A 25,570-nucleotide genomic window follows, 5' to 3' on the forward strand; every position below is an offset into this window, starting at 1 on the left:
TTTCCCAAAACAAGTGTGCTGAGAACTAAACACAATCTAAAGCCAACACAAACTAGAAGGATGTGAGTGGCCACAGCCTCACAGTAGCTTCACAGCTAACATGGCTGATCTGGATCGGGTCAGCAGAGAGGTGTTTCTCTCTCAGGCAGCAGGGAAGGGTGTGTGGGTGGGCCTTTTGGATGGGTTCAAGGAATGGCTGTCAGGGGCTGGGGAGATGGCTCAGCAGAATAAGCACTTCCCTGGGCCTGAGTTCAATCTCCAGTTCCGCAAAAAAAAAAAAAAAAAAAAAAATGGCTGTCAGCTGCACACTGTCTCAAACAAGAGGGCACACAATGTCACCATCCAGTGTTACCCAAGCTCCATACTGCAAGGAGCAGGGCTGCAGGTGAGCCCAAATGGGGACACTACTGGGGGCAAGAGTAGTCAAGAGAAACACATTCCTGCCCATCACTTGAGAGTCAGGGACAAGAGAGACGCAGGTTGTCCAGGTGCAACCTCACACCCCCTGTAGCCCTGGAAAGTCAAGAGGCCCTCCGGAATTTCCTTCCATGCGTCAGTACAAGTTATTCCTCTCCTTCCCATCCCTACCCATCTCTTCTCATTTTCAGAAGGGATGAATTTGCACACGTCACCTCAGAACAGAAAATGAACTTGGGCCCCCAGATGTGTTTCTACCTTGCTCCTGATCTCTACAGCTGTCTCCAACTGACTGACCCAGAAACCTGGCGCATTGGAGTTCTTCCTCCTCTGTCCTAAAGCCAATCCACGTTCATTCTGCCATTTCCCTGACAGTCTAAGCCCACCCCTGAACTCCCACCAACAGCACCTGCTTCATATGCCCTTTAGCTCTCTTAAACCACACCAATCCCACAAAACCTTGTCATGCTCCTTCCTATCCATGCTCCAAACCTGGGTTGGGGACCAACTAGGGATCTGGACGGATCTGCTTGTGGCATGGCTGCCTCTGCCTGCATGACCAGTCCACCCTGCACAGATGACCTGAGAGGATCTGGGCTTTTGTTCAATCCTCAGCTTCTTTTCTTCACCCTGCAGTGAGGCTCCAGGCCAGTAAGCTGCTTATTCCATAAGCCCCTGCACACCTTTCCTCACAAATCCTGTGTATCTTCCAGGCTTCGGGTCTGCTTCAGGAGCTGCCTTGAAGGCTCCAGGCACCGTTCTCTTTCTCCACCATCCCTGCTACCACCGCACTGTATAAAAATCATCTGCTTCTGTGCATCTCCAGAGCCAGAACTCTGAACTCTGTGAGGCCAAGGACAGCTTCTCACGGTATCTCCCGGGCCTGGCACAAAGCATTCCATTATTTGTAAATATGGTAGACTGAAAAGCAACAGAGGTGTTTTGAATACCAAAGTCTTAAATTTGGCACCAACAAAACAGAATTTGGCAACAGATACACTGAAAACACAGGCAAATCAGACATTAACATTTGAAATATTGCACTGAAGCCCTGCAACTGAAATATCCCCAAAATAATTAAAAAGGATTGAGGGCTGATACGGAGTTTATTGAATTAGGATTTTCTATTTACAACTGAGATCACATCTACATACTATTCTGCTAGTCTACATGGATACATTACCTCTAACGAGCTTAAGACTTATGATGGTGGGCTCAGTCACACACACTCACTCACTGCTTTAAAGCAGTAATGCATACATTACACTCCTATAAAGCCAACTTTGATTAAAAACCACTAGTTTGAAAGACCAGTCTGATTTTTAAGATGAACAAAGAAGATACACGCTGTGTGATCTAAAGTCTATCTTAGCCACTTTGTACAGTTGCTATCTTATTGGACTACAGTATATATTTGTAAAAGACACCAATTAGGGGCACCATCTGGTGTTCATTTTACCAGACAACTGGCTTCCTCTCCTCCCCGCGAAGCTCTGACCAGAGTTCTCCGTTGTGAAGACAGAAAGGACCCAGCAATCCCGCGGCAGAGACCCATCATTACTCGGAGGCTGCTTTTATCCTACCATGCTATGCAACTTGCAAATAGTTCAGAAATGGGAACATGGACTGCCAAACTTAAAACCCAGGGACACAGAGTGTCGGCTAGAATGAGGCAAAAAAGCCATGGGCAGGAAAGTAAGTGGTGGGTATGAAAAGCCAAGGTGCTCTGCCCGACACCAGCATTCATGCGCTTCAGCCAGAGCCCTCGGAGCCAGCGCAGCAGAACTGCTCAGTCCACCTCCAGGTCACGCAAGACTGAGGCTCAGCCGGGCCTCTGCTAGGCGTAGGTGCCCCCGGTGATGAGGAGCTCGTAGGCAGGGTCTCTACTTCTCCTGCACAGCACGATGCAGGCGCACAGCATGCCCAGCAGCTGCAGAGAGAGAAGGAGAAAGGCTGAAAGTCTCTCTAGGGCCAGTGTCCTGAAATCATCAAAAAACAGTAACAGTGAAGAAGAGTTTCTGATGAATGCAATACTTTTGAGGGAATTAAGTAGTAAGCATCAGATTCCTTGTTTCATACCCAGGAACTTGGTGAGGCCAAAACAGGATCAAGGCCTTTACTGTGTCCCCACCAAGCCTGTGCCATCTGAAGAAGCATCTATAGCCATGGACCTTCTGAGTGTGCTGTGCTCCAGCCTGCCAGCCACCAGCCACCAGCCACCAGCCACCAGCCACAGGGAGCGACTCAACATCTGACACACAGCTGGTACTGCTCAGGAATTCGCTTTACATTTTCATGGTAATTAGACTCATGTAGGGAGGGGCTGCCACAGCAGACAGCAACGGCCTAGAGAGGGAATGACCAAGATGAGGTGTGCATACGGAGTCTCTACAGGTATCTTCATCTTGGAGGGGACAGCAAGTTTTGTGACCATCACCCCATCCAGGACCCCAGCAGCCCTGTGCTGGACTCCATTCCCAATACTAGAAACACAGTCTGACAGTTTCACTTTTTTCTCAATTTCTACTTTTGAAATTTGGTTCTGTGGCGTTAGACACCTGATGCACATTTTTTAAAGGTCACTATTCCTTATTCATTTCATTTTCAGAGACCCTAATCTTTCTGTGGAAGCATACTGAACCAGCAACTCAGTCATGTCCTGCTACTTTACATAAGCAAGAGGATTAAGCTGGATTAAAGAGAAAACAATTCTAAAATTTTTGACCCAGCTTTTCACAAAACACTGTAAAGAGTAACCAAAGGACTAAATGTGACCTTGCTGTTCCCACAACTTGATGACTGTGAAGACCTGAGATACTGGATTTTCAGTGCAGGACCCTGCATAGGAGACCAATGTAATCTCAGTAAAATGTACCCGGCCCCTCCACAGGTGGGAGATGCAGAGAAGGTGGGCGTCCTGGTCCAGCCCGCCATGGCTCACAGCTGTACATCCGGGTCCTCCCGGTTCTGAGCCTGGACTCTGCCAAACGGGACACCAGCCTTGCTTGCTATCAACTCCATGGCTCCACTGCCCAGGATCTGCTGATGGCTCCTCGTGTGTGCCCCTTAGAGGCACTTGGGAGAGTTGACTCAACAGATGAAGCCAATGCTAGAGCTAGACATGGTCAGTGTCTAATTCCTGCTGAATACAGATCTCTTCACTGTCCATTGTATAGTCTTACAGCCATAAAGTCAAACACAACCAATTCCCTGCAATAGTACATTGGGCAACAAAAAGGGCTAAACTCAGAAATTACTGATTTGCTAGGGGGAAAAAAATCTCTCCCACTCCCTCCCTACATTCTTTTCAGCAGGCTCACTTCTGCTGGATAGTCAGCACTCTCTAAAGCAAGTTTTACTTCTTTCCTTATTCATTTCAATTAAATCAATTTGTGTTGATCTAAAAACAACTTAAAAAGCATGATAAAACTCTACATCAGGTGTAGTGGTGCATGGCTGCCGTCAAGGTACTGTGTGAGACTGAAGCAGGAAATCCCCAAGGTCCAGCCCAGACTGGAACCACAGTATTGGGAGCCACAGAAGCTAGAAATTGGTCAAATGTGTGAAAGTGGTACTAGGACTCAGTGACTAAAGCAGTCAAGCTACCTCAGTCCTGAGATAAGCACTCTGACTGGTCAATGTCATCTATCAGTCACATATTACTAACTTTGGAAAGCTATAAATAAATGCCCATACTGTTGTCCTGAGGGTCGTCTCACCAACCAGGCAGATGGGCCACCACCTGACCCAGCTCTTGTCCTCTTGTCTATTTTTTTCTCATTTCTGCTGCTGTTTCTCCCCGGGTACATACCACACTGAGACACCAATGGATCCCTACACAAGTCGGCTGGGGGTGGAGCCTAGTGTGAACTTCCTGTTTAATCCAGTCTCGCGCATGAGCACATGCACACATAGAGGTCCAGGGAGAGTCTAAGAACAGCAACCGCTACATAATTACTTGTTATACTCACAACAAAATCAAGGCCCATTTCTTTTTTTTTTTGCGGAACTGGGGATTGAACTCAGGCCCTTGCGCTTGCCAGGGAAGCGCTTATTCCACTGAGCCATCTTCCCGGCCCCCAAGGCCCACTTCTAAAGCCTTCCTATACTGAAATTTTATTGATTATTGAAAATTTCTAACAGACTTGGAAAATACTTCATGAATATTTCAGTTCCAAAAAAATTTTAGTTCCAATGGTAACTTCCCCTGCAATATGTAAATTCTCAGAACTAATCTACCTAACCACATATAATACCAGCAACTGCAAAACAATCCAAACACTGAGGATAGCAATGGGTAATACTAAAACCATGCTTGAAATACCTATCATCTTGGTCTTTAAATGCGTACAATTTCTAACGTCATATCAATTATTACTATACTCTTTAAAATATTTTTAAAGGTAATAAAAGAAAACAAGCAACAAGAACAAAAATTTAAGATTTCTTGGAAGCATGTGGTAATATTCAATCATATGTCCCATCTTGCGGAACTATATCTGTTAATCTGAGCAACAGATATGACAATTAAAACATAATATATCAATCACTGTTGGTCAGATATTGTTTCGAAAATCTGTAAGTACTGTTGTATGTTACCCTGTTTCTGTCTTGGCTTTTGTTTTTCTTGCTCGTTTTTACACTTCAAAATAAAATTATTAAAAAAAAATCCAAAAAACCCAATCCAAAAAACAAAAAACCACCAACACCATAACATCTCACTAAATAGAGTCAAATGGTGATTTATAAAACTGACCGCCAAAGGAAAATGTCCTGTGCTAGTCTATGCAGGTGGCAGTGTGGGGGAATATATATACTCAAGAATAAGAATTCTTTCTTATTAGAGAAACCCTAGGAAAAAAACTTTGGGAACTATTTTCAAAATTTACTGTTATGTTCCAACCTTTGGTTCATGACTGTAAATTTTTGCTAGATCACAAATATGCAGAACAGAGGATATTTACTACTTCCATTTTTGTAATAGCAAGACTTAAGATATGTGTTCACTAAAGTCAATTAGGTAAATTATATCCATAAAACAGAGTCTGCAGCCCTGAGATCGGTATTTAAAAGATAATTTGTTTTTAAGAAGCAAGGTATATGTGATATCCCATTTACATAACACTTTGAAATTATACAATTTTGGAACTAGAGGTGTGATTATCAGTTGTCAGGGTGAGGGAAGAAGGTGGTACAGATGTGAAGAACTGTGGGGGACCCTTGTCCGGCAGGAATGCTCAGGGCCTGGAGGGCAGTGCGTTCAGAAGCCCACCCCAGCCACCAGCTGTTCGGAAGCCAGCACGTGAATGCACACTTGTGCACGCCCAAGGGTTCACACTACAGCTTTGCCAAGGAGCCAATGAGCGAGAGCAGGCAGAGCACATGAGGGCGCTCTCTATTATTATGATTGCACCCTACAATCTTTGCTGCTTAAAAAAAAAATGTGTACCAACTATGTATGCACTGAGTACAAACTGCTTCTGGAAGGATGCATAGAAAATGACAGCACTGGCTTCACAGGGGAAGACTGGAGTCAACACAGGGAGGCCTGGCACCTTTCAAGAGAAAACGTGGAACTGGTCATTGGATAATTTGAGAGGCTGGCTTTTCACAGAGAAGTGAGACATCTTGTTTAATAATGCAGCTAAAATGTAAAAACCTCATTCTCTTATATTCAAAAATCCTGCAGTAGTAGTTAACTAGTATTGTTCAAGTTTTTCTTTTTGATCATTTGGTCCCACCCAAACCTAGACTGTTTTAACTAGACTAGAACAAGGGTCAGCCAATATTTTGTGAAAGGGCCATGTTCCTAAATATTTTAGGTTTTTCAAGCTAGGAAACAAAAATTGGCCCCTGCTTCAGCCAGTCTGCCATTTTATCACATTCCATCTAGCTCAAGTGACAAGTATGAGGATTCCTAAGAGATTTAGGAATCCAACCTTCTGAGAATCTGAATTCTTAGACCTGTAATCCGAGACAGAGTACAATGGAATGAAGGTTCAAGCTTTAGTTTCAGCACTCTCTAAGTGATGGTCACAGTCATACAGTCCTTGCTTTTTCTAATTTTTTGTGGCAAAACAAAGGGGAAAAGGACCAGAAAATCTCTAAGCATTCTTTCTCACTTTAAATTCTGTACTGGGATTGGTGCATATGCACAAAAATTAACTGATATGAGTTATTTTTGCTTCTGTTCTGTTTTCCCGTCCCAGAGCACAATCTGTATCAGATTTTGAATACCAAAAGCTTAGAACATTTATAGGCCCTCTTAACATATAAGACAAAATTCTTTTACTGTTTTAAATGTATGGGTTTTTTTTCCCTTAAAAATCAAACTTAGTATCAAAGCCACTAAGTCTTGAGTCTTGAATGTCCTAAATCTCTGCCTTTGCCTTGCTAAGCTGAAAATATCTAACTTTATCAGCGATTACTTAAGTCGGGGTGAATTAAGCATAACACGTACATGGCAAACAACACTTACATCAGGAATCTAGTTAAAATATTTATTAGCTCCCTCTGAAAAATATTTAATGAAGAAATATCTGGCTGGCTAATAAGCTTAATGAGATGAGGGACACGGCTAAAGAGGCGCTCTTCACCAGTCTTGCACACACATACTGCATATTTCATGAGCACAGGCACTGACAGTTCCAAAGCTTTTCTGTTGCATGCTAATGTGCACAGCTTTCTTACCAAACACACCATTAAGAGTGCTCAGACCAAGATTCCACTTGGGAAAAGAGACATCCCCCCTATTTCATTATTTTCAGCTAAATGGATGTGTTTGCACTGACAACCAAAATATGAAATACATCCCTGGTGATCGTGAGTTCACTGCTACACTGCGCCACAAAGCGATCGCTTAGAGGGGCAGAGGCCATAACAAGGACAGGCCTAGGCTTAATGAACCATTTCTGGGCTGTTTGTATACCAGCAAAGTAAACAATTACCTCCTTGCCATTCCACAGGGACTTCCCATTAAATATACTAGCTCCTGTTCAAATTTCCGAAGAACAGGCAATAAAAGCAACTTACTTTAATTTTCCTTTACACCAGCAATTATTGGTTTTAATCTAACAATGAAAAACTTACACTTTCTTAAAATACATTATCTATGCCTAAAGCCTATTTCAGGATCTACAAGAATACTCTGATAACTAACTAGATCTGATGCCAAAGATTTTCAGTCATTTTCAAGTATTTGGCTATTCTCAGCTGTAACAATCCTAAGACATTTCTCATACAGTATGAACCTGAGGGAAAGCTTTTTTGGAGGACTGGGGGGGGGTGTGTGTGTGCAGTGCTGGAAGCGGATAAAATGAGACAATTAAACAATTACCAGTTAATTTGCAGTAACTATCTAGGGTAGAAAAAAAAAATCAGCTTTCAATGCTAAGAGCTGAGAAAAAAAGTTCCCTCAAGTACCACCAACAGCAATGTGCTAAGTGATGTCAAAGACTTATGGGTGATTGGCAGTCTACAAGAACTGTCTATAAATACAGAAGGGTCTAGAACCCCAGTTACTTACATATCGATTGACTGTCTTCGAGACAGGGTCTTGCTATGCAGTTCAGGCTGGCCTTGAGCTTACTTTGTAGCCCAGGATGGTCATAAACTTGCAGCGATCCTCCTGCCTCAGCCTCCCCAGTGCTGAGATTACAGGCATGCACCATATTTATTTATTTATTTATTTATTTATTTATTTTTTAGGCAGGGTTTCACTATGTGGCTCAGGCTGGCCTTGAACTCACTGTGCAGCCCAGGCTGGCCCTAAATTTATGGCAATCCTGCCTTAGCCTGAGTGCTTGGATTACAGGCATGTACCACCATGCCCAGTAAGAACCCTTTTTTAATGGGGGATCTTTTCTATAAAGTAGTAAGAGTTACACCTTCTAGAATGAGAGCATAGTGCTCTTGCTGTAGTCAAATGTATACCAAGACACTCAAACAGCTGGGTGCAGTGGTATTACTTGTTGTCTGAGCTACTGGGGAGGCTGAGGCAAACAGCTGACTTGAACCCGGGAATTCCAGACCAGCCTAAGCAACATAGCAAGACACTATGAAACCAACCAAGCAATCCACTGACCAGTCAATAATCCCTCAAGGGCTAGAAGTAATAGTATATTAGCCTGGACAACACAGCGACATGCTGTCTCAAACACACTCTGAGGAACTAGAAATTATATACTAAAAGGCTGAAACAAAACTTTCATTTCCAAACTGAAATAAAGCAGTATTTTAAAAATTCTGTGATGTTCCACAAAAATACCTCCCAAGAATATAGAACAACAACAGTTTATATGTTGAACAGGTCACTCACTCACTAATCAAGGCAAAAAGTAAGACAAAGATAGCACCTTCTCCCACAGTCCCTCCCGACCCCAGATCTCTGGATTCCTTAGACCATTTTGGTTCTAGGCCTATAGTCAAGGGGCTGGTACCACAATTACTTCTAAGTTACCAGTATGCACCAGGATTCACTCTCCTTGGTGACTGGACCCCTTCAGCCAACTGTGACCCCAGCTCCCAGGCCAGCTGTGCTCACCTGGATGGCTGCGAAGGCCAGTGCTGCCCAGATGACATGCATCATGATCTCCTGCAGCTTCTTTACAACCAGAGCCTCGCACCCCTGCAACACAGTCAAGTCACCCTCATCAGGAGTTGTTTTTTGATCATATGAACTACAGTCATAGATTATTATCCATTGGCAGAAATGGAAAAAAGAGAAACTCAAAACAGAAGGAAAAAAAAGGTATTTGATTAGAGTAATTTACAGAAATATAATTAAGCTGAGGCAAGAGGATTGTTGTGAGTGCTAGATCAGCGTGGGCTACAAAGTGAGCTCAAAGCTAGCCTGAACTGCATAGTGAAGCCCTGTCTCAAAAAACAAAAACAAAGCAAAAGACAAAGTGGCACTAAGGAAGAACACAGAGGAAGAGAAAAGTTCCAGTTAAGCAGGAGACGATGAACATCAGGGTAGGCATCTGGAGGGGACTCCAGTCTCCACCTTGGCTCACCTCAGCGTAGAGGTCGGAAGGGTTGGCCAGGCTGCCGTTACAGTTGCTTGCAGTCTCTCTGCAGCAGCTAAGAGGGACACTCTGGTTTTTGGTTTCTTTGAACCAATCTGTGTTTTCCCAGTCTGAATAGTTATGAATTCCACAACAGTGCAGCTGGAGGAGAAAGCCAACATTATTACTCCTTACCAAACACTTATGCTTGACTTGAACTTTAGCTTTGCATGCATTACAGAGCTTTAAAACCAAAATGTATGCTCACTTCAGCGGCACACATAGAAAACCCAACGAGCTACTCGAGACCAGTGCTGTGTCTGAAGGTCTCACACGGCAGCCAGCAGCACATGGGCTAACCTGAGCAGTCACAGTAAGGGGACAAGGCTTTCGTTTTAATTTAAACAGTAACACAAGCTCCGCATGAAAAGCACACTGCCTACAAGAGGTACTTTCTAGCTAAGGAAAATCTTCCCATCTTGGCTCTGAGTTAAATATTTCCAGTGACAAAGTTTTTAAAATGTTTCATCTAAAATGTCTGAAAGTTGATTTAGGGTAAGACAAAAACATGTACAGGTAACATGAAATTAAGACTGATAAAAAGTTGACAACTGAGCAGGATTACTTGCGCGAAACTCTGTAAAATACAAAAATCTACTTTTGTATGTGTTTCAATATGTAGATATACCTGCTTTTATTTATTTTTTGCACACTTCAGTTGTCCTTTCTGACCCTATTTTGTACAGGTTCGTACAAACCTCTCACTTCACTTAGAATCCACCTGTACTCCCACTTCGCTCTGACCCATATCTCTCTTCCTTGGCCACCTATCTAGTTAATTATTCTGGTGTGTTGAGGGGGAGGTCAGATAATTAGAGAGTCCAAGATGCTGTTTCCTTATCTTGACTAGCTGACAGATGGTAGAATAAACTTTAAGGGTAAAGACGGGCAAAAAATCAGATGCAGTCTGAGGTTCTTCACAGCTGTGAAGGCACACAGCCCAATGGCACGGTAACAGCAGAGTTCATTTCATGCTGCCCGGAAATGAGCGGCCCTACACAGCCTGACGTCAAGCGGGCTTACCTGCCTCTGCACATAGTCAATAGCCCGGCTGGCAGCGTCGGGGTTGGTTCCATTGTAAGTCTTATACACTTTCTGAATGCTTCGGTCAACCTCATTTTCCACCTGAACCAAAACAAAGTGTTCAATCCTTCCAAAATACTGGTAAAATGAGCATGAGTCAGTTAATGCCTATATGACTGTTCCAATTTGCAAGAGCTCTCTAAACTTTTTTAAATGGGGTTGGGGGTGTGGTGCTTCCTCTCCTACCTTTGTACAGATTCAAATCGACAGGAGAAAGTTCAGACATTCATTCTATCACAGAGATTAAAAATACTCAAAGCTGGCATGCAAGCTGGCAGGCTGACAATCCGCTCAGGAAACAGAAAGGAACTGAGCACTGGGAAGGATGTCCTAAATTGTAGAAGGATGCCTTCCTTTTACAAAATAAAGTTTCGGTGTGTCCCAGAAGACCCACCCACTTTCCTTTCCTAAAGGATGTAAAAATCAAATGACTGTGAAGCCTTCATATTTTCAGAACAAATATCAACGGTATTGTATTTATTCAATGTTTAGACTTGGTCAAGTACACAGAAGTAATCAGCAGGTTAAAATAAGTCCTTATAAGTAACACTTCATGTGAACGCAGCTACTCAGTGCATATCAAGCAAGAGGCAAGAAACAAACTTCCTATGGCCCATTAGGAGCGTGGTGAGCAAGCACCATTTAATAAAGGTCTGCCTGCCCCAAGTTCTCCTCCTGGTCTCTGAAGCAACTGATCTGGTAATTAAAACATTAGTGTGATGAGACTCTTTATCCAATAACCAGACCACTGGAAGGGACATTTTAGAACAATTACTTCCTTCTCTAGCAAGTTTGATTATCCACTTGGGGCAGGATGCTTTTTATACCAAAAATTAAAGTGAGAATGATTCTACATAGCTATTATGGCTCTAAAATTATACCAAAATTAATTTAAAATTGCCTCAGTAGTCTTAGGTACTTTAGGTGGAAAGCAAAGCAAAACAGGTCGGAACGGGAGTAACAGGGAATAACTAGGAAAGAGGAAGGAGAAGCAAGGGAGTGCTGAGAGCCACTGCCCTGATGCCTGGTGGTCTCTGGGGGTGGGCCGGGAGGATCCCAACTCAACACACCTTTCCTATGTCTGGGACCCAGGCACTGCTTAAAATAGCAATATAAAATGGAATTTTCAGAGAACAAAGTCTATATCCGCTGCACTCAATGTGGAGACTCCACTGATAGGAATGCTGAATAAACTTCTCAGCTGATTTGCAGCTTACTATGAGATAATTTAAAGAAAAATAACTATAATCAAGAACAACAGAATTTACACTCTGCTATCCTAAACAAGGATAGCAGTCTTGTAAATACTTTTTAATTAATTTTATTTATTTATTTATTTATTTATTTATTTTGTGTTTGTGTGGCCAGCTCAGCCCACCAGGGGGCGGGGCTGGCTGGCATGTGGTGCTGGGGGATTGAACCGTGGTCCCTGTGCTTTGCGTAGCTTAGCTTGTTCTAAGTAGGTGCTTTAGACCACCGAGCCATCTCACCAGCCCCTTTAATTAATTTTAGACATTTTGAAACAGCAGCTCAACAGAAATAAGGTAAAAGAAAACGCTGGCTTTGGTAAAATGAATATGTTATATTTTACTTGCAAAATTTCTATCGCCTTTAAAGCATCATGGGACTCACAACAGACAACATACCTTTGCTCTGTAAATGTATCCCAAAACAACTACGACAACTTCTGTGACAAAAACCAAGAGCAGGATGATGACAAACTGTAAAAAAATATTGCCAAAAATTAAGCAAAAGCAAAACTACAAGTCTAAATACTCATGCTAAAAAAGCAACCATCCAATCTTTTGCAAAAGGGAAGGGGATTCAAAAAAGAAGGAAGATGTGTAAAGTCCAAGTACCAGCTTCATGTGAGAAATGTAATCATTATTGCTGCAAACGTAGTAATAAAATAGAAAAAATAAAATAAAAAATAAGTCATTTTAATGTTCCTATAGACAACTTTAAATTTTAAAAAAAAGCAGTTATCAGAAACAACTGCTAGAGGCTTAGCACAAGTGCTAACTCTGTTCTATTGTAAGAGCTTTAGTCTGTGATGCTTCATGCTTAACTCCAGAAGCCAGTGACAGGGAGGAGACAGCCCTGTGGGGTTGTCAAGCACTCAGTGAAGCTCCAGCTTACCGTGGCGAGTCCGCAGCGGCTTTCCCGGATCGTGGCGCAGCAGCCAATGAGCCCAATGATGAAAAGCAGGGCTCCCACAGCGATGATCACCACAGCAGGGATGAGCGTGTAGACATCCTCAAAGAAGTGGTCATAGTCATCATAGGTGATGAAGACGTATGCGCCTACGTAGCACAGAATGCCAGCTGCCCCCTGTCAAAAACCAAAGTCAGAGCACTGTGCAACATAAGGTATGACACCATTACAGCCCACAAGAGCCAATAATTGCTGACTTCTGTACTCATATTGCAAAGAACTGCAAAACCGACTGAGTTCACCTCACCTTCTCCCTTTCCTTCAAACTGTCCTCCGATCTCCATTACTCATACTTTCTCTTCAGTCTATAGTTCATATCCTTCCCCCACATGGTTTCACTATACTTCTGGGGTGGCCTTGAACTCCTAGCCTGAGGCCAAGATTACAGTTGTGCACCCCTGTTCCTGGCTCCTGCAGCTTTTTGTTCACTATTTGAATATACTTGGCAGCTTAATCCAGCTTACTGATTTTGATGGCCATCACATCTGGGATGCATCAGTTTATAATACTGACATATTATACACAACTACAAGAATAAATGCTGCTCTTTTAGTGACCCAAGGCCTGTTCTTAGGCCCTGACACACAGGCTTTTGCGACTATAGGAGGAAGATGAGCGAGGGGGGGTAAAGATCCAGGGACACAGTACCTGCCTGGCAAGTGCAAGGCCCTGAATTCAATTCCTAGTATAAAATAAAACAAAACAGAAAGTGAAAAAGGCATGTGAACACTGAAATAAATGCCCTTTTATAAAAATACTATTTTTCTTTATTACATACACATATGCATATAAAAATATTATGCTTCGTTAATCAGTCCTCAGGCTGAATCAGAAGAAATCCTAGAGCCAGGGAGATGGCTCAGTAGAATAAGTGCTTGCCTGGCAAGCGTAAGGGCCTCAGTTCAATTCGTAGTTCTGCCAAAAAAGAAAGAAAGAAATCCTAAATACAAATGAATCAAATCGTACCCAGTCTGCTCTCATTTATTATCCATTCTTTAACTTCTTAGCTTCTTTTCTTACTCCAAAGGCAGTATATCTTAAAAGGCATGACTGAAATCATTTCTGGGGCTCATTTTGGCAGGACATATACTGAAATCAATTCTATTTCCAAGCTTCTGGTAAATGCAGGCTGGTTTGTTTTCAGGTTGCCTCCTAACTGCCAGGTTCAAGCAATTCCCCTATCTCAGCTTCTTGACCAGCTGGCACTACAGATACATACTACTACAGCCAACTAATAAACAAAGCCTACAAAAATCTGAATTAAAAAAAAAAAAAAGACAAAACTGGGGCATATGTGTACAACAACCCATTTATGCTGAAGATTGAAATTTTTGCAAAAAATTCATGCTACTTACAAAAACCCAAGGAACAAGAATTGGAAGAGAAAACATTTCATTATGTTCCACTGTCATGGGCGTTTAAAAAATGGTTCACTAGGTAATTGAAGGATTATTCTGAAGCACAGGGACTGGAAGAACTCCTCCTAGCACTACAGACAGCAAATGATGAATTTTCTGCTGCTTGAAAATGGGCCAAGTGAAATGTTTCCTGTGCTGCCCCTCCATGCCTACACAGGCCCTCATTTCAAAGACTTCAGGAAAGAGAACAGGTAGACAGACTCCAACAAATGCCAAGGAAGGCCAGCAGGAGGTGCTATTTGCAAGACTGCTTATTATCTAATCAATAGGACAGTTTCCTTTCCCAGGCTGCAAACCAGTTAACCTTTCTTTACTTACACAGCAGAGATGGAGAATCTAAGATGTCTATTTTGGCAACATACAGGAGGGACCTACATACCAGTTACATGTACCAAAGTACAAACTGCTAATACGAGACTATAACCAAATTGCTTGTAAATATAGCCTGTTTCCTAAATTGAAGACAACTTCAAAATTTTCTTCTTTTAATTAAATCTGCATATGGTGCTTTTATCTTCGGCTGTGTAATATTTATGAACAACACCAGGCCCTCTGAAAATATAGAGCAAGCATCCTAACAGCTGAAGACCTAAAAACAGCTCAAAGCAACTGCCTTAATGACATCCAGCTAGTGGTATGAGACCCACCCCAGAACAGGGACAGCGTGGATGACGGGAGGGGAGGCTATACGCAGCCAACTTGTGTGCACAGGGATGCCTCAGCCACTCAAGAGTTTTAAGTTGAACTTGTGGCTACTGGGAAAGCTGAACAGAAGGTGAAAGTGTTAAATCCTCCTACTAAAGGGCTGTGATGGGACTGGAATCTATCAAAGGATCTGGGCTTTGCCAGCCACACAGCTGCAGAGAAGCAGGGAGGGGTACAGAGGGCAAAAGGAGAGGAGACAGAACAAGAACCTGGACACAGCTGAATGCTGTAGTCACTGCCGGGAATCTGAGCCTTCGAGGAGGAGCCGCGCCAGGATGGCGCGCTAAAAATACTTATCCATTTCCATTTCACAAAGAGGTGAAACAAACACTAAGGAAAAGGCTGAAATCTGAAACTACAGGAAGAGTAATTTTAAAAATCATTCCCTTTCACCTTTTAATACATCAATGTTTTCAACTAAGTAACAGGGTTTTAAACCTTAAGGAGAGCCAGGGCTTTGCCATGAACCAAGCTGTTCCTCAGGGTAGAGCTATTTTCACAAACCCCCAAAGTATCCTACTTCATTTTATTTTTTTTTTTAACTTTCTACATACACAAATGTGAAATCCCTTAAAGTAAGAAATTTCACTCTTATATCATTGCTTTGATGTTTACACAGTAGTCTGGGGAAGTCATTCAAATCTTCTTTTAAAAAATAACAGGAGTTGATGAGATGAAATGTTGCAATTCACAAAACTACGAAGTTCCCTCACTTTCATCAAGCCCGCTAAGACCAGCCACTGGAAAGTGGCAATATTAAATTGAACTTGTGAGGAAGGAGGATTTTAAAACAGTTCTGCTGCAAAAGCCAATCTACAGGGAAATTCAGAAGTGTGAAGGTGGAAGCATCCCACAGAGCGCGTGGTGGAGGAGAAGAAAAGCAAGTGATGTCTGGCAGTGATGAGCTGGAGACAGACGCGGCTGGGTGCTCGTGTGTGGAGCTGGCAGGAATGAGGACGGAAGATTAGGCACCACCTGGACGAGCTCACCTGAATGCAGGTGGCTGACAAGCTCGCCTGCCCATGTCCCATTTTTCCTCAAGGAATCAACTGGTGAAGCACAAGTGTATGGAATTTGACAGGGAAAAACAGTTGAGAAAGACGCGGCAAAAGTGATAGTCCCTAGACTTTATGAAAACATTTTCAAAGCAGAGGCAGAAAATGGGCAGAAATCCATCTTGTATAATCATCTTTAAATTTAATTCTGTGGTTTTTGTATAGAAGAAGTGATCCAATATGAGTTTTACCAAATGGATTTACAGTAAAGGGCACACAGCCATCGGTCACTCTCAACCCCCCCCCCCCCTTGGAACACGGTCCATTATTGTCACCACTCTGAAGCAGGTCTGGATGTCCTTTCCTGTCTTCACAAGATGTGTTCAAAAACACAGTGACTGCTGCCGCTGAGTGTCGTCCAAAGGAAAGGCAGGCTCATAAAAATTACAGGACGTCCTCATCCACCTTATCCATCAGGTCTGGCACTGTCTGACCTCTGGCTCTTCCCAAAGTCAAACGAGCATGAAAGGAAAAAACACTTTAAACTGCTTCAGGACATTTAGGCAGCCACACCAGAACAACGAAAGACACTCATGGAAGACTTTCAAAACTGCTTCAGAACATGGCATCAATGCTGCCAAGTGTGTTCGAAGTGAGGAGGTGGATTTCAAAAGGGCTTATGACATGTCTTGCACTGTAATACATTTTAAAATTGCTGGGCCTAGTAGTGTGCCCCTATAATCCCAGCACTCATTCAGGAAGCTGAGATGGAGGTTTGCCACAAATTGGAGGCTGGCCTAAACTATACATATAGCAAGACTGTGACTCAAATTTAAAAAATTAAATATTCATTACTTTTTTATTATGCCTGGTAGTTTGACTAGTTTATATACCTGCCTTCTCTCCAAGGAATAACTGATAATACTCTACAGTACATTTTTGAAAGTTTCCCCAAATTCTATCCTTATAATACAAGTATCTTAAAAATGTTACATCTTTCATACACTTCAATAGTCTAGTCCAAATGTATCTTGCTTTACCCCTGATAAATCTGTGTCACTAAACACAATCACTCCTTTTACTAATCTACCACCTGTACATTTCATTTACTGTCAACTTTGAAGAAAAAAATTCAGGACTTAAAGCCTGTCTTTATCAAAAATTTCTAAAGCTATTAAAGTAACAACACTTTCCACCTAAAACGCAAGTCAATAAAAGCCAAGCAGTATTCTAAAAAATGTGAGGACGCAGGTTAACAAAGACTCACTTCTGGTGAAGCACTCCATATTGGGCCTACACTACATTTTTATGCTTATTAATTCCACCCCCAAGAATCTATCCTTAGATTCTTAGAAATAAGTCAGATAGAAACAAAGAGTTATGTAGAGTGGATGTCTAATCATACCCAAATTGTACCAGCAAATACAAAAGTCCTAGACAGAGGTATGCTTGTTACAACCCTGAAATATTCCGATAAAGCAGTACTTAGTACATAATGTGGTAAGCTAAGGGAAAAATACATGTATACACAAAGAAAGTTTAAAAACCCAAACTGTGAATACTAGTTTCTCTGAGTAGTGGAGTTATAGGTATTAGATTTTTTTTTTTTTTTTTAATATCTTTCAGGGAGCTGGGGAGATGGCTCAGTAGAATAAGCACCTCCCTGGCAAGCACAAGGGCCTGAGTTCAATCCCCGGTTTCGCAAAAAAATAAAATAAATAAAATAAAAATCTTTCAGTATCTTCTTAAATATGTATGTGTATATATCATACAATAGAAAAACACTTTTGTTTGAAACTGATATCGCTTTTTTAAAATGAATGACTTCCTAGATAGCCTTAACTATCCACATAAAGCAGATATCTCTTAAGATCTCCCACTTTTCCTTAGTCTATGTGGACTTGATTCACTGATTCTTTTCTGATTATCTAATGTAATTCTGATTCTTTCAGAAAATGTAATCTTTTTTCATAAATATCACCAAAGAGACAGTTTTTAAAACCCTACTTGGACTAAGGTGTACACTGTGCCAACAAGCCATCATCAACGTCACTCGTAAAGAAGAAATACTTTAATCCTTTCAAACTGCTATTACTGAAATTGTATTCTAAAGGTCATGACCCTCCACTGGGCTCTATTACAGTTTTTTCTTTATTTGGATGTTGGTTTGTCATTATCTAGCTTAACCTTGCATATGCCAGGGGTCAGGTGTTAGCCCTTAACAATATATAAGCGCTTCTGAAGGGTTAACAAAGTTGCTCTGTTTAATACAATTCTTACCTATCAGCTGAAACAATCAAAAGCTCAATGAAAAGTGACAATGAAACTGGAGATCAACCAACTGTCACAGCCAAATTAACATGTAAACTGGTTACTTTCAGACTTGGAGGGTTTCAGGGCCAAAAGTATGAATTTAAACAGAATTTCCTCTGAGGCTCTCAGCTGTCCCACTGGAACCTTCGTTACCCTATTTTATTCAATTGCAAAGAGTCAGTCATTATTAAAGGATCCTGGGGTATTTAAGTTTTATATCAGAGTTTGTCCAGGCTTGGGTTATGTGTCTAATCAGTACCATCAATAGTATGCCAATATTTACTCTCAGCAGTGGATTAAAGACAAATATTGTAAGTGCAAATAATTTCTCTTATCTATTGATTCTGCCAAACTACTAAAAAGGAATGGGGTGAAGAAGAAGGGGAAGAGATGTAGTATTTTTAAAGGAAGATTTGAGACCACTCTTCTCAGTACCAGGAACAGTTAAAGCTAGAGTCATTTGAGGAAAAATTTCCTCCTCCCTCTCCTGATTAGGGGTCAGAAAGCTGAAACTATCTTTTCACTCTACTGCTCCACGGTGAGCAGAGTAGATATTCAATGCCCATTTATTAAGCCAATGATTCTTAGGGACCACTTGTTTGGCGCCATGTACAAACTTTATGGAATAATTTTTCTGCAAAATAAACATCTGAATTCGATTTTATGGAATGTAATTCACTAACATATTTCAAAGAATGATATATATTCAAAAAAACTAATAAGCAATCTGTTTCTTTAACTGCAACCAATGAGCACTTTTGCTGATTCTAAATTCCAGATAATTACTCGGGGTCACAGGACAGTAGGTCAGCACACACACGACAAGGACTGGAAATGGTCATTTTCTCAACTGTCAAAGATTAATCTATTTGCAACATGGATTATGACTGGCGCTTGACAAAGTTGGCTTTTCTCCTAGGTGATTCAAAGGCAACTGCAGAAAAAAAGTTTAGCTTAAGGTGTTTTCCAATAATATAACCTGTCACAACACATACAAAATGGGAGAAAAACAACTTTCAGAGTTGGGCATGGTGGCACATGCTTGAGATTCCAGCAAGCTGGAAGCCACAGGCAGGAGAATGTCCAATTTCAGCACAGCTTGGGCAACTTAATGAGGTCCTGTTTCAGAATCGTCTCCCCAATCCCAGAAAAACAACTTCCATAATGTGAAACTGTCAAACTGCATTACCAACTCAAATTTGTAGGATGTGCTAGAAAACATAAGCTATAGACAACATTTGTGAAAAGACTGGAAAACACTTAGAAATTTTCATTCTACTTCCTAAAGCAAAGCACGAAGGTATAGGCCTCCTGGTAACTAGAACATGCCAAGTGTATCCCGGCCTCGGGGCCCACAGGCTGCCCCTTCAGTCTGGAATCCCTCACCTCTTCCAATTCACCCAACACTGGCCCCTTCTTACATGTCAGATTAGATTTCTCTAGAATTCTCTGCCAACCTAAAGAAGCAGATCCATCGCATCGCTCTCCTTTAATTCTCCACACAACACAAAAATGGTCATGCTCCACTCGAAAGTTGAGTAGGAACAGGGATCTTCGCTGTCTTTCACCATTTCATACACACCACAAGCACTATAGGCACTCAAATATATTACCACCTCTTGGAGCAGATGAAACACACAACCTATGTGGATACCACAAGCACAAAGCTTTCTTACAGCTCCTGTAATCTCTAAGATAAATACTAGTCAACTGGTTTTTCTAATTATGGCAGAAAAAATAAAGGTAATCTGCATAACAGAAGTCTTCACTAAATTAAAAATAAAATGGGTGTTACAATTTAAACTTAAATTTAGTACCAATTTAAATTTGTTTTAGATGAAGTCTTCTGGGTCAGATCAAATGAATTACCAAATTAAGAATCCTGCCTAAAAAAAAACAAAAAAAAAAAGAATCCTGCCTGACCTTGGTACAAAGGCAAAATTATAGATCAGGTTAATGACTATTATAATAGCTTTCAAAATGTAGCCATTTACTTCAAACACTACTAATTTTTATAATAAATGATCATGAGTCTAGTACTAATACACTTATATTTAAAGTTATACCACTCCAACACTGGCTGTGGTGGTGCACACCTGTAATCTCAGCACTCAGGTAGCTAAAACAGGAGGACAGGCATGAGGTTAAGGCAGTCTGAACTACACAGACAGACCCTGCCTCAACACAAAAACAAAAGCAACAAAGTTACACCACTCCATTAAAAAAAAAAAAAAAAAAAAAAAGATAAGCTACATGTTCAAATTCTTTTTTTTTTTTTTTTTTTTTTTTCCAGTACCAAGGATTGAACTCAGGACCTTGCGCTTACCAGGCAAGCTCTTATTCCACTGAGCTATCTCCCCAGCAAAAAGTTCATAAGGATTTTTTTTTTTTTTTTTTTTTTTTGGCTGACTCAGGATGCCTTAAGGGCAGGTCTGGTAAGGCATGAGGATCTGAGGATAGAACCACAGCATCCTGAGCCTGACTGCTTTGCTTAAGCAGGCACTTAAACAACTGAGCTAATGGGCAGGCTCCTGATAGACACAAGTTGTACACCCTTTTATTGTCCAATATCTTCTTTCAAGGTACCAGCCATAACATTCTGGAATTTGGTAAAGAATCCTTTACTTCCATTACGACAGTTTTCAAAAATTTTAAAGTGGCTATTTCCTGTTCTAATTACTACCTTTGTACAGTACCGTTTTCAAACACTCTACTGTTCAAAACTACACCAAATCAGCATCAACAACATTGTCTATCACTGAGTCTGAGTATTTCTGGAACAATCCATTTTTCCATATTATAGCTCAATGAACTGCCAACAGAATCAGGTTATCAATATGTGTGAACAGAGCTCTTGCCATACAATTAAATTTAACACCTGTAAACAATCAGTCACTACAACCAGTAGTGAAAAACCAGTGCAACAAAGTCTACTAAAGTTGTGCAAGAAAATCTAAACTTGAAATGCTCTATGTAGGTAGCACTTATTCTTCCACTTAATACATTTAAGGCATTAAAAGGAGGTTGGGGGCCATTATATAAGTGTACTTATCAGAACTTAAAGTATTACAACTTCCCAGGAAGAACTGGTTAACTGTAAAAAATATACATATTTTCTTGTTGATGACTTAACTTCTTACAAATAACATAATTTAAACGCCCTATGAGTTGTTCTACCACCATCACAGGCTCTAGACAATGGGATAACTTGGGTTTGAACACAAGCGCTACCACACCTAGGGTGTGCTGTTAACTCAGTAAACTTTAATGTCCTCATCTGTAAAATAAGCATAACAATACCCCGACTGTTATGTAACACTCACATGTTATCATCAGATCCCAACAGTTTGCCTATAAAACTTATGTGTTCGGTGACACACCTAATATGGTTCCCTCAATGGTTATGATGTATTACACAATTTTCCCCCTTTATCTCTACCTAACTTTCTCACCACAAGACACAAATTTTACCATTCCATTACAGGATAGTTTTTATTAAATCCTATGTTATTAAATCCTAAATTCAGTTTTAGTAATAACCCACTAAGAAGTTCAACAATACAACTGACTTTATTGGAGTAAATGACAATAGTACATACACATAACAAAATTTCAAAAGATTTCTGAGCAATCATTTAGAAGTAATCCTTTAGCATATATAAAATCTTGATTTAAAGCAAAGCATTTTTGTATTCCAGTATTTTCTGACATTAACACCACCTCCTGTTCTAAACTTGAATAGCCTCGAATTGACCTAATACATATTCTTCAAAACGCAATATATCCATAAAATCAAGTTATGCCCACAAAGCCAAGATCCTGCCTCTTAAATGTCTCACTGCCTAGCACTGTGTTTCTCATTTGGAGATCCCTGAAAATTACTTTTCCTTTTAAAAGGAACTGCAACTGGAAAGTCATGACAAATACTGCTTTACTTGGAAAACCAGGGAACTCCCAAGGCTATAGGGGTAATTTTCAACAGGGACTACTTCCCTCGCAGCAGGCCTTTTCCCTTCCCACCACAGATCCTTTTGATGTAGAACTACCCTTTCAGCAGTCACGAAATGGGAGCTTTCATTCCTTTGTTACAGTCAGAATGAAATACATTTGTGGGACGGAGCACGTGAGTTGAAGGCCCGACACAAAAGTTTTGTTGGTGGGAATGTCTAAGCAGTATTCAGCAGACTCTGAACAGAGTGACTGTGTAGGGCAAGCCCTTATGACAAAGCTCAGCACAGTCGGGCCCCAAACTTCAACTGCAATACAGGTGAAGTAGCTCAACTTTATTCTTCTGTTAAAGTTGCTTTGATTGTCAGTAAAAGAAAGCGTTGTGCTAGAGGGCGTGTTTAAAGATTTATCCGGGTGCAAGGTCCAGATGTCGTGGAAGGCAGAGATGGTGACAGGAACACACATTATCGTAAAAGTGGCCGGCAAGATAAAGACCTGCACTAAGATGGGATGGTTACAGACCTTTTTTTCTTTTAAAAGCAACTCCAAATAAAATTCATAAGCCACCTTTGACAAAAACGATCTCGTCACCTTCAAAATTCTGTGACATCTAAATCATAATCAAGGTTTATAACCTTTGGGTATACACCTCCCACGACCAAACCAAAGACGATTGCCTGGCCCAGGTCTTTAGCTTTTCAAGTTGACCCTGTCGGTTTCTGGGCTGGTAAGCTGCCAACCGGTTCTCCGTGCACAAAGAGCTGAAAGTTGGAGCGCCGATCGGGCTCGGCAGCGCGCTTCGGATCTGCAAGCGTAGCGTGCCCGGGCTCGGCGAGGCTCACCGGGAGCGGAACCCGGCCACGTAGTGGATCCGGGTTGGGCCTGGGTTCGCAGATTGCACGAACAGCGCCGGCCAGCGGTCGGCTGGGTCTGGGGCCCGAAACCGGGCCGGTAGGACCTAGGGTGGGACTCTGGAGTCCCCGCCGCCCTCCCCGCCTGGGCCTCAGTCCAGCCGGGAGGGACCCCGCGACGCAAGCTAGGGCTGGGTCGAGCTGTCCCGCTTCCGGCCGGAGGCCCCGCGGAGGTCTCCCCGCCCGCCCGCCCGGTCCCAGCCCCGGCCCCGGCCCCGGCCTCGCTCACCCAGAAGATGAGGTTGAGGAAGACCAGCACGGTCTTCGAGGAGGTGATGCCGCATTGGCCCATGGCGCCAGCGGCCGCAGACCCCCACCGGCCAGCGGGGCGGCGCTCCCCGAGCGCGGCGGCAATGGCGGCGACGCCTCCCCGCCGGAAGCTGCTCGGCGTGCGCCGCGCCCCCTGTGGACCCCCGCTCGGCCCGGCCCAGCAAGCACCGCGCGCCTCTGCGCAGCCGCCACCGCTCCCCGGGCGGTTCCCTGGCAACCCCTGCGACAGCCCCTTCAGCCAATCACTCCCGCGGAGCTGGAGCGAGGCCTCGCCTCTTAAAGGATCCAAAGCCGCTGCTTCTTTGCTTGGCCTCTGGCCGCCCTTGGTGCTGATAGCTCTTTGGGGAGGTTCAAGGCCAGCCTTGTAGATGATGCAGAGCCCATAGAGCGCTTTCAACCTATCCCACTCTCCCTTAGGAAGGCCAGAGACCACCAATACCTTGGGAGAAAGGCTGAGAACCTACTGTGTCAGGCGCTCTGCCAGCTCTCAGAAAAGAGAAAAAGCTGGCAGCGGGGTTGGCAAGGCAGAGGTGGGCAAGGTAAAAGTCTAGTCTATTCCTGGGCAGTACACTTTGAACCAAGATTTTCAATATCAACAGAACATCCTTTTAAACTACAATATTTCACACGTGTCCCCCAGTCTGCCCTGGATCAGAGCAGTCAACAGATGCGTATTGTACTTACTTATGCTATGCTCTGTACCATTTTGTAGGCCATACCATGCATGACCTTGTTATTATTAGTATTATTATTATTAAGATAGGGTCTTGCCATGTAATTCAGGCTGGCCTTGAACTCACTATGTAGCTAGCTCAGGCTGGTCTGGAACTTATAGCAATCCTGTTTTAGCCTCCTGAGTAGTGGGATTAGAAATGTGCACCACTATACCTGGCTAGGTAAATTTTTTTAAGAAACAAAATTCCTGGCCTACAGATATATTTCCTTTGAGTCTATCTCCTTGCTACGTCTAACCTCTGAAAATTAAGATCGCTCTGCTTTTTTCTTACTGCCCTCCATATGTGTGCATTTCTTTATCTGTGCCCCATCCCTTCCCATTTCCCTGGAAGGTTGCCCTTCATTCATCATTCCTACACCCACTCCTGCATCCCGTCCTGTGCTTCCTTCCTGGGTGGATCGCAGATCCTGCACCCACTAGAGCCACTTGGGCTGCACAAGCAAACTCCAGACTGTGCCCTCAGCCTTAAGAATTATGTCTTTCTCAGAAGCCCCACTGTACTCCACCTGTGGTACACAGCCACAGCGTCAGGCTGTTTGTTGTCACGGAAAGCTCTGAAAGGTTTGCCAGGGCCGGCTAGCTCAGCGGACTACAGCACCTGTTTAGACAGAGCGCATTGGCCAGGGCTCGATCCCCTGCGTGCCATGCTGGCTCTCCCCATGGGGGGCACGCTGAGACAGCGATTGAAACTGGGCATGGTGGTGCGCACCTGTAATCCTAGTGCTTGGGAGGCTGAAAACAGGAGGATCATTACTGGTCTGCTCTGTGCAGTGAGACCCTGTAGATCCCGTACTAAATACATTAATTAATTAATTAATTAATTAATAGGTTTGCCATAACAATGAGCAAAAAAGTCAGCTGGCAGCATGGTAGAGCAAGGCCAGAAGTCCAACCTTGCTACAGAGTGGTCCAGCTACATGCACATTGTTCAGGAGTGGTTAGGCAGATCCTAAATCAGAGCCTTTTTGATCAGTTCTGTTCCTGAGTGATTTGTGTACATACTGAAGTTTCCCAAGAAGTTGTCGACCAGATGATTTAGGAACTGTGGCTAAGAGAGGAGAGAAAGCAAAATGTAGTGTCGAGTGAGAGGCTTTTACTTTTAGGATGGAAGAGATGGGATCAAGTGTATAAACCCAGAAGAGTTTTATAACCCCGACAACATAGTAGAATCACCTGGTATATCACAGTGCCAGTCAAATTGCTCTCATTCCATGTTACCAGGGACCTGTCTTTATTCCCCTCAGAGGCAGCAGAGTTCTCTAGTTTGTCCCATCCAGAACCCATCTTGGAACAAGACTGCCTTCTAAGGATGTTGCGTGGGAGGCGGGGCTTTAGCAGGTGATTGGTCTTTACTGGGAGGGCTAGAAATGAGTCCTCACTCTGGAGGGAACAGCTTGCTTGGCATATTTGACCTCTAAAGCACTTGCCCTCTTGCTCTCTGCCACGGAGGACCTTGGACTTCTAGCTTCTAGAACAGTGAGTCAAAGTACACCTC

General features: G+C 42.6%; 1 protein-coding gene across 1 annotated transcript; it reads right to left on the minus strand.

Annotated features, from left to right (window-relative positions):
- Positions 1-1,339: 1,339 nt before the first annotated feature.
- On the minus strand, positions 1,340-23,552 carry Tspan3 (tetraspanin 3). Its single transcript, XM_004628709.2, has 7 exons — positions 23,299-23,552; positions 12,705-12,896; positions 12,212-12,286; positions 10,506-10,607; positions 9,432-9,584; positions 8,960-9,043; positions 1,340-2,347 (listed from the first exon to the last, which is right to left on the minus strand). The coding sequence occupies exons 1-7, from the start codon at positions 23,359-23,361 to the stop codon at positions 2,255-2,257; spliced, it is 762 nt and encodes a 253-aa protein (XP_004628766.1). The 5' UTR covers positions 23,362-23,552; the 3' UTR covers positions 1,340-2,254.
- Positions 23,553-25,570: the final 2,018 nt, after the last annotated feature.

Source organism: Octodon degus, unplaced genomic scaffold (assembly GCF_000260255.1).
Source record: "Octodon degus isolate 3935 unplaced genomic scaffold, OctDeg1.0 scaffold00026, whole genome shotgun sequence".
Classification (NCBI taxonomy): domain Eukaryota; kingdom Metazoa; phylum Chordata; class Mammalia; order Rodentia; family Octodontidae; genus Octodon; species Octodon degus.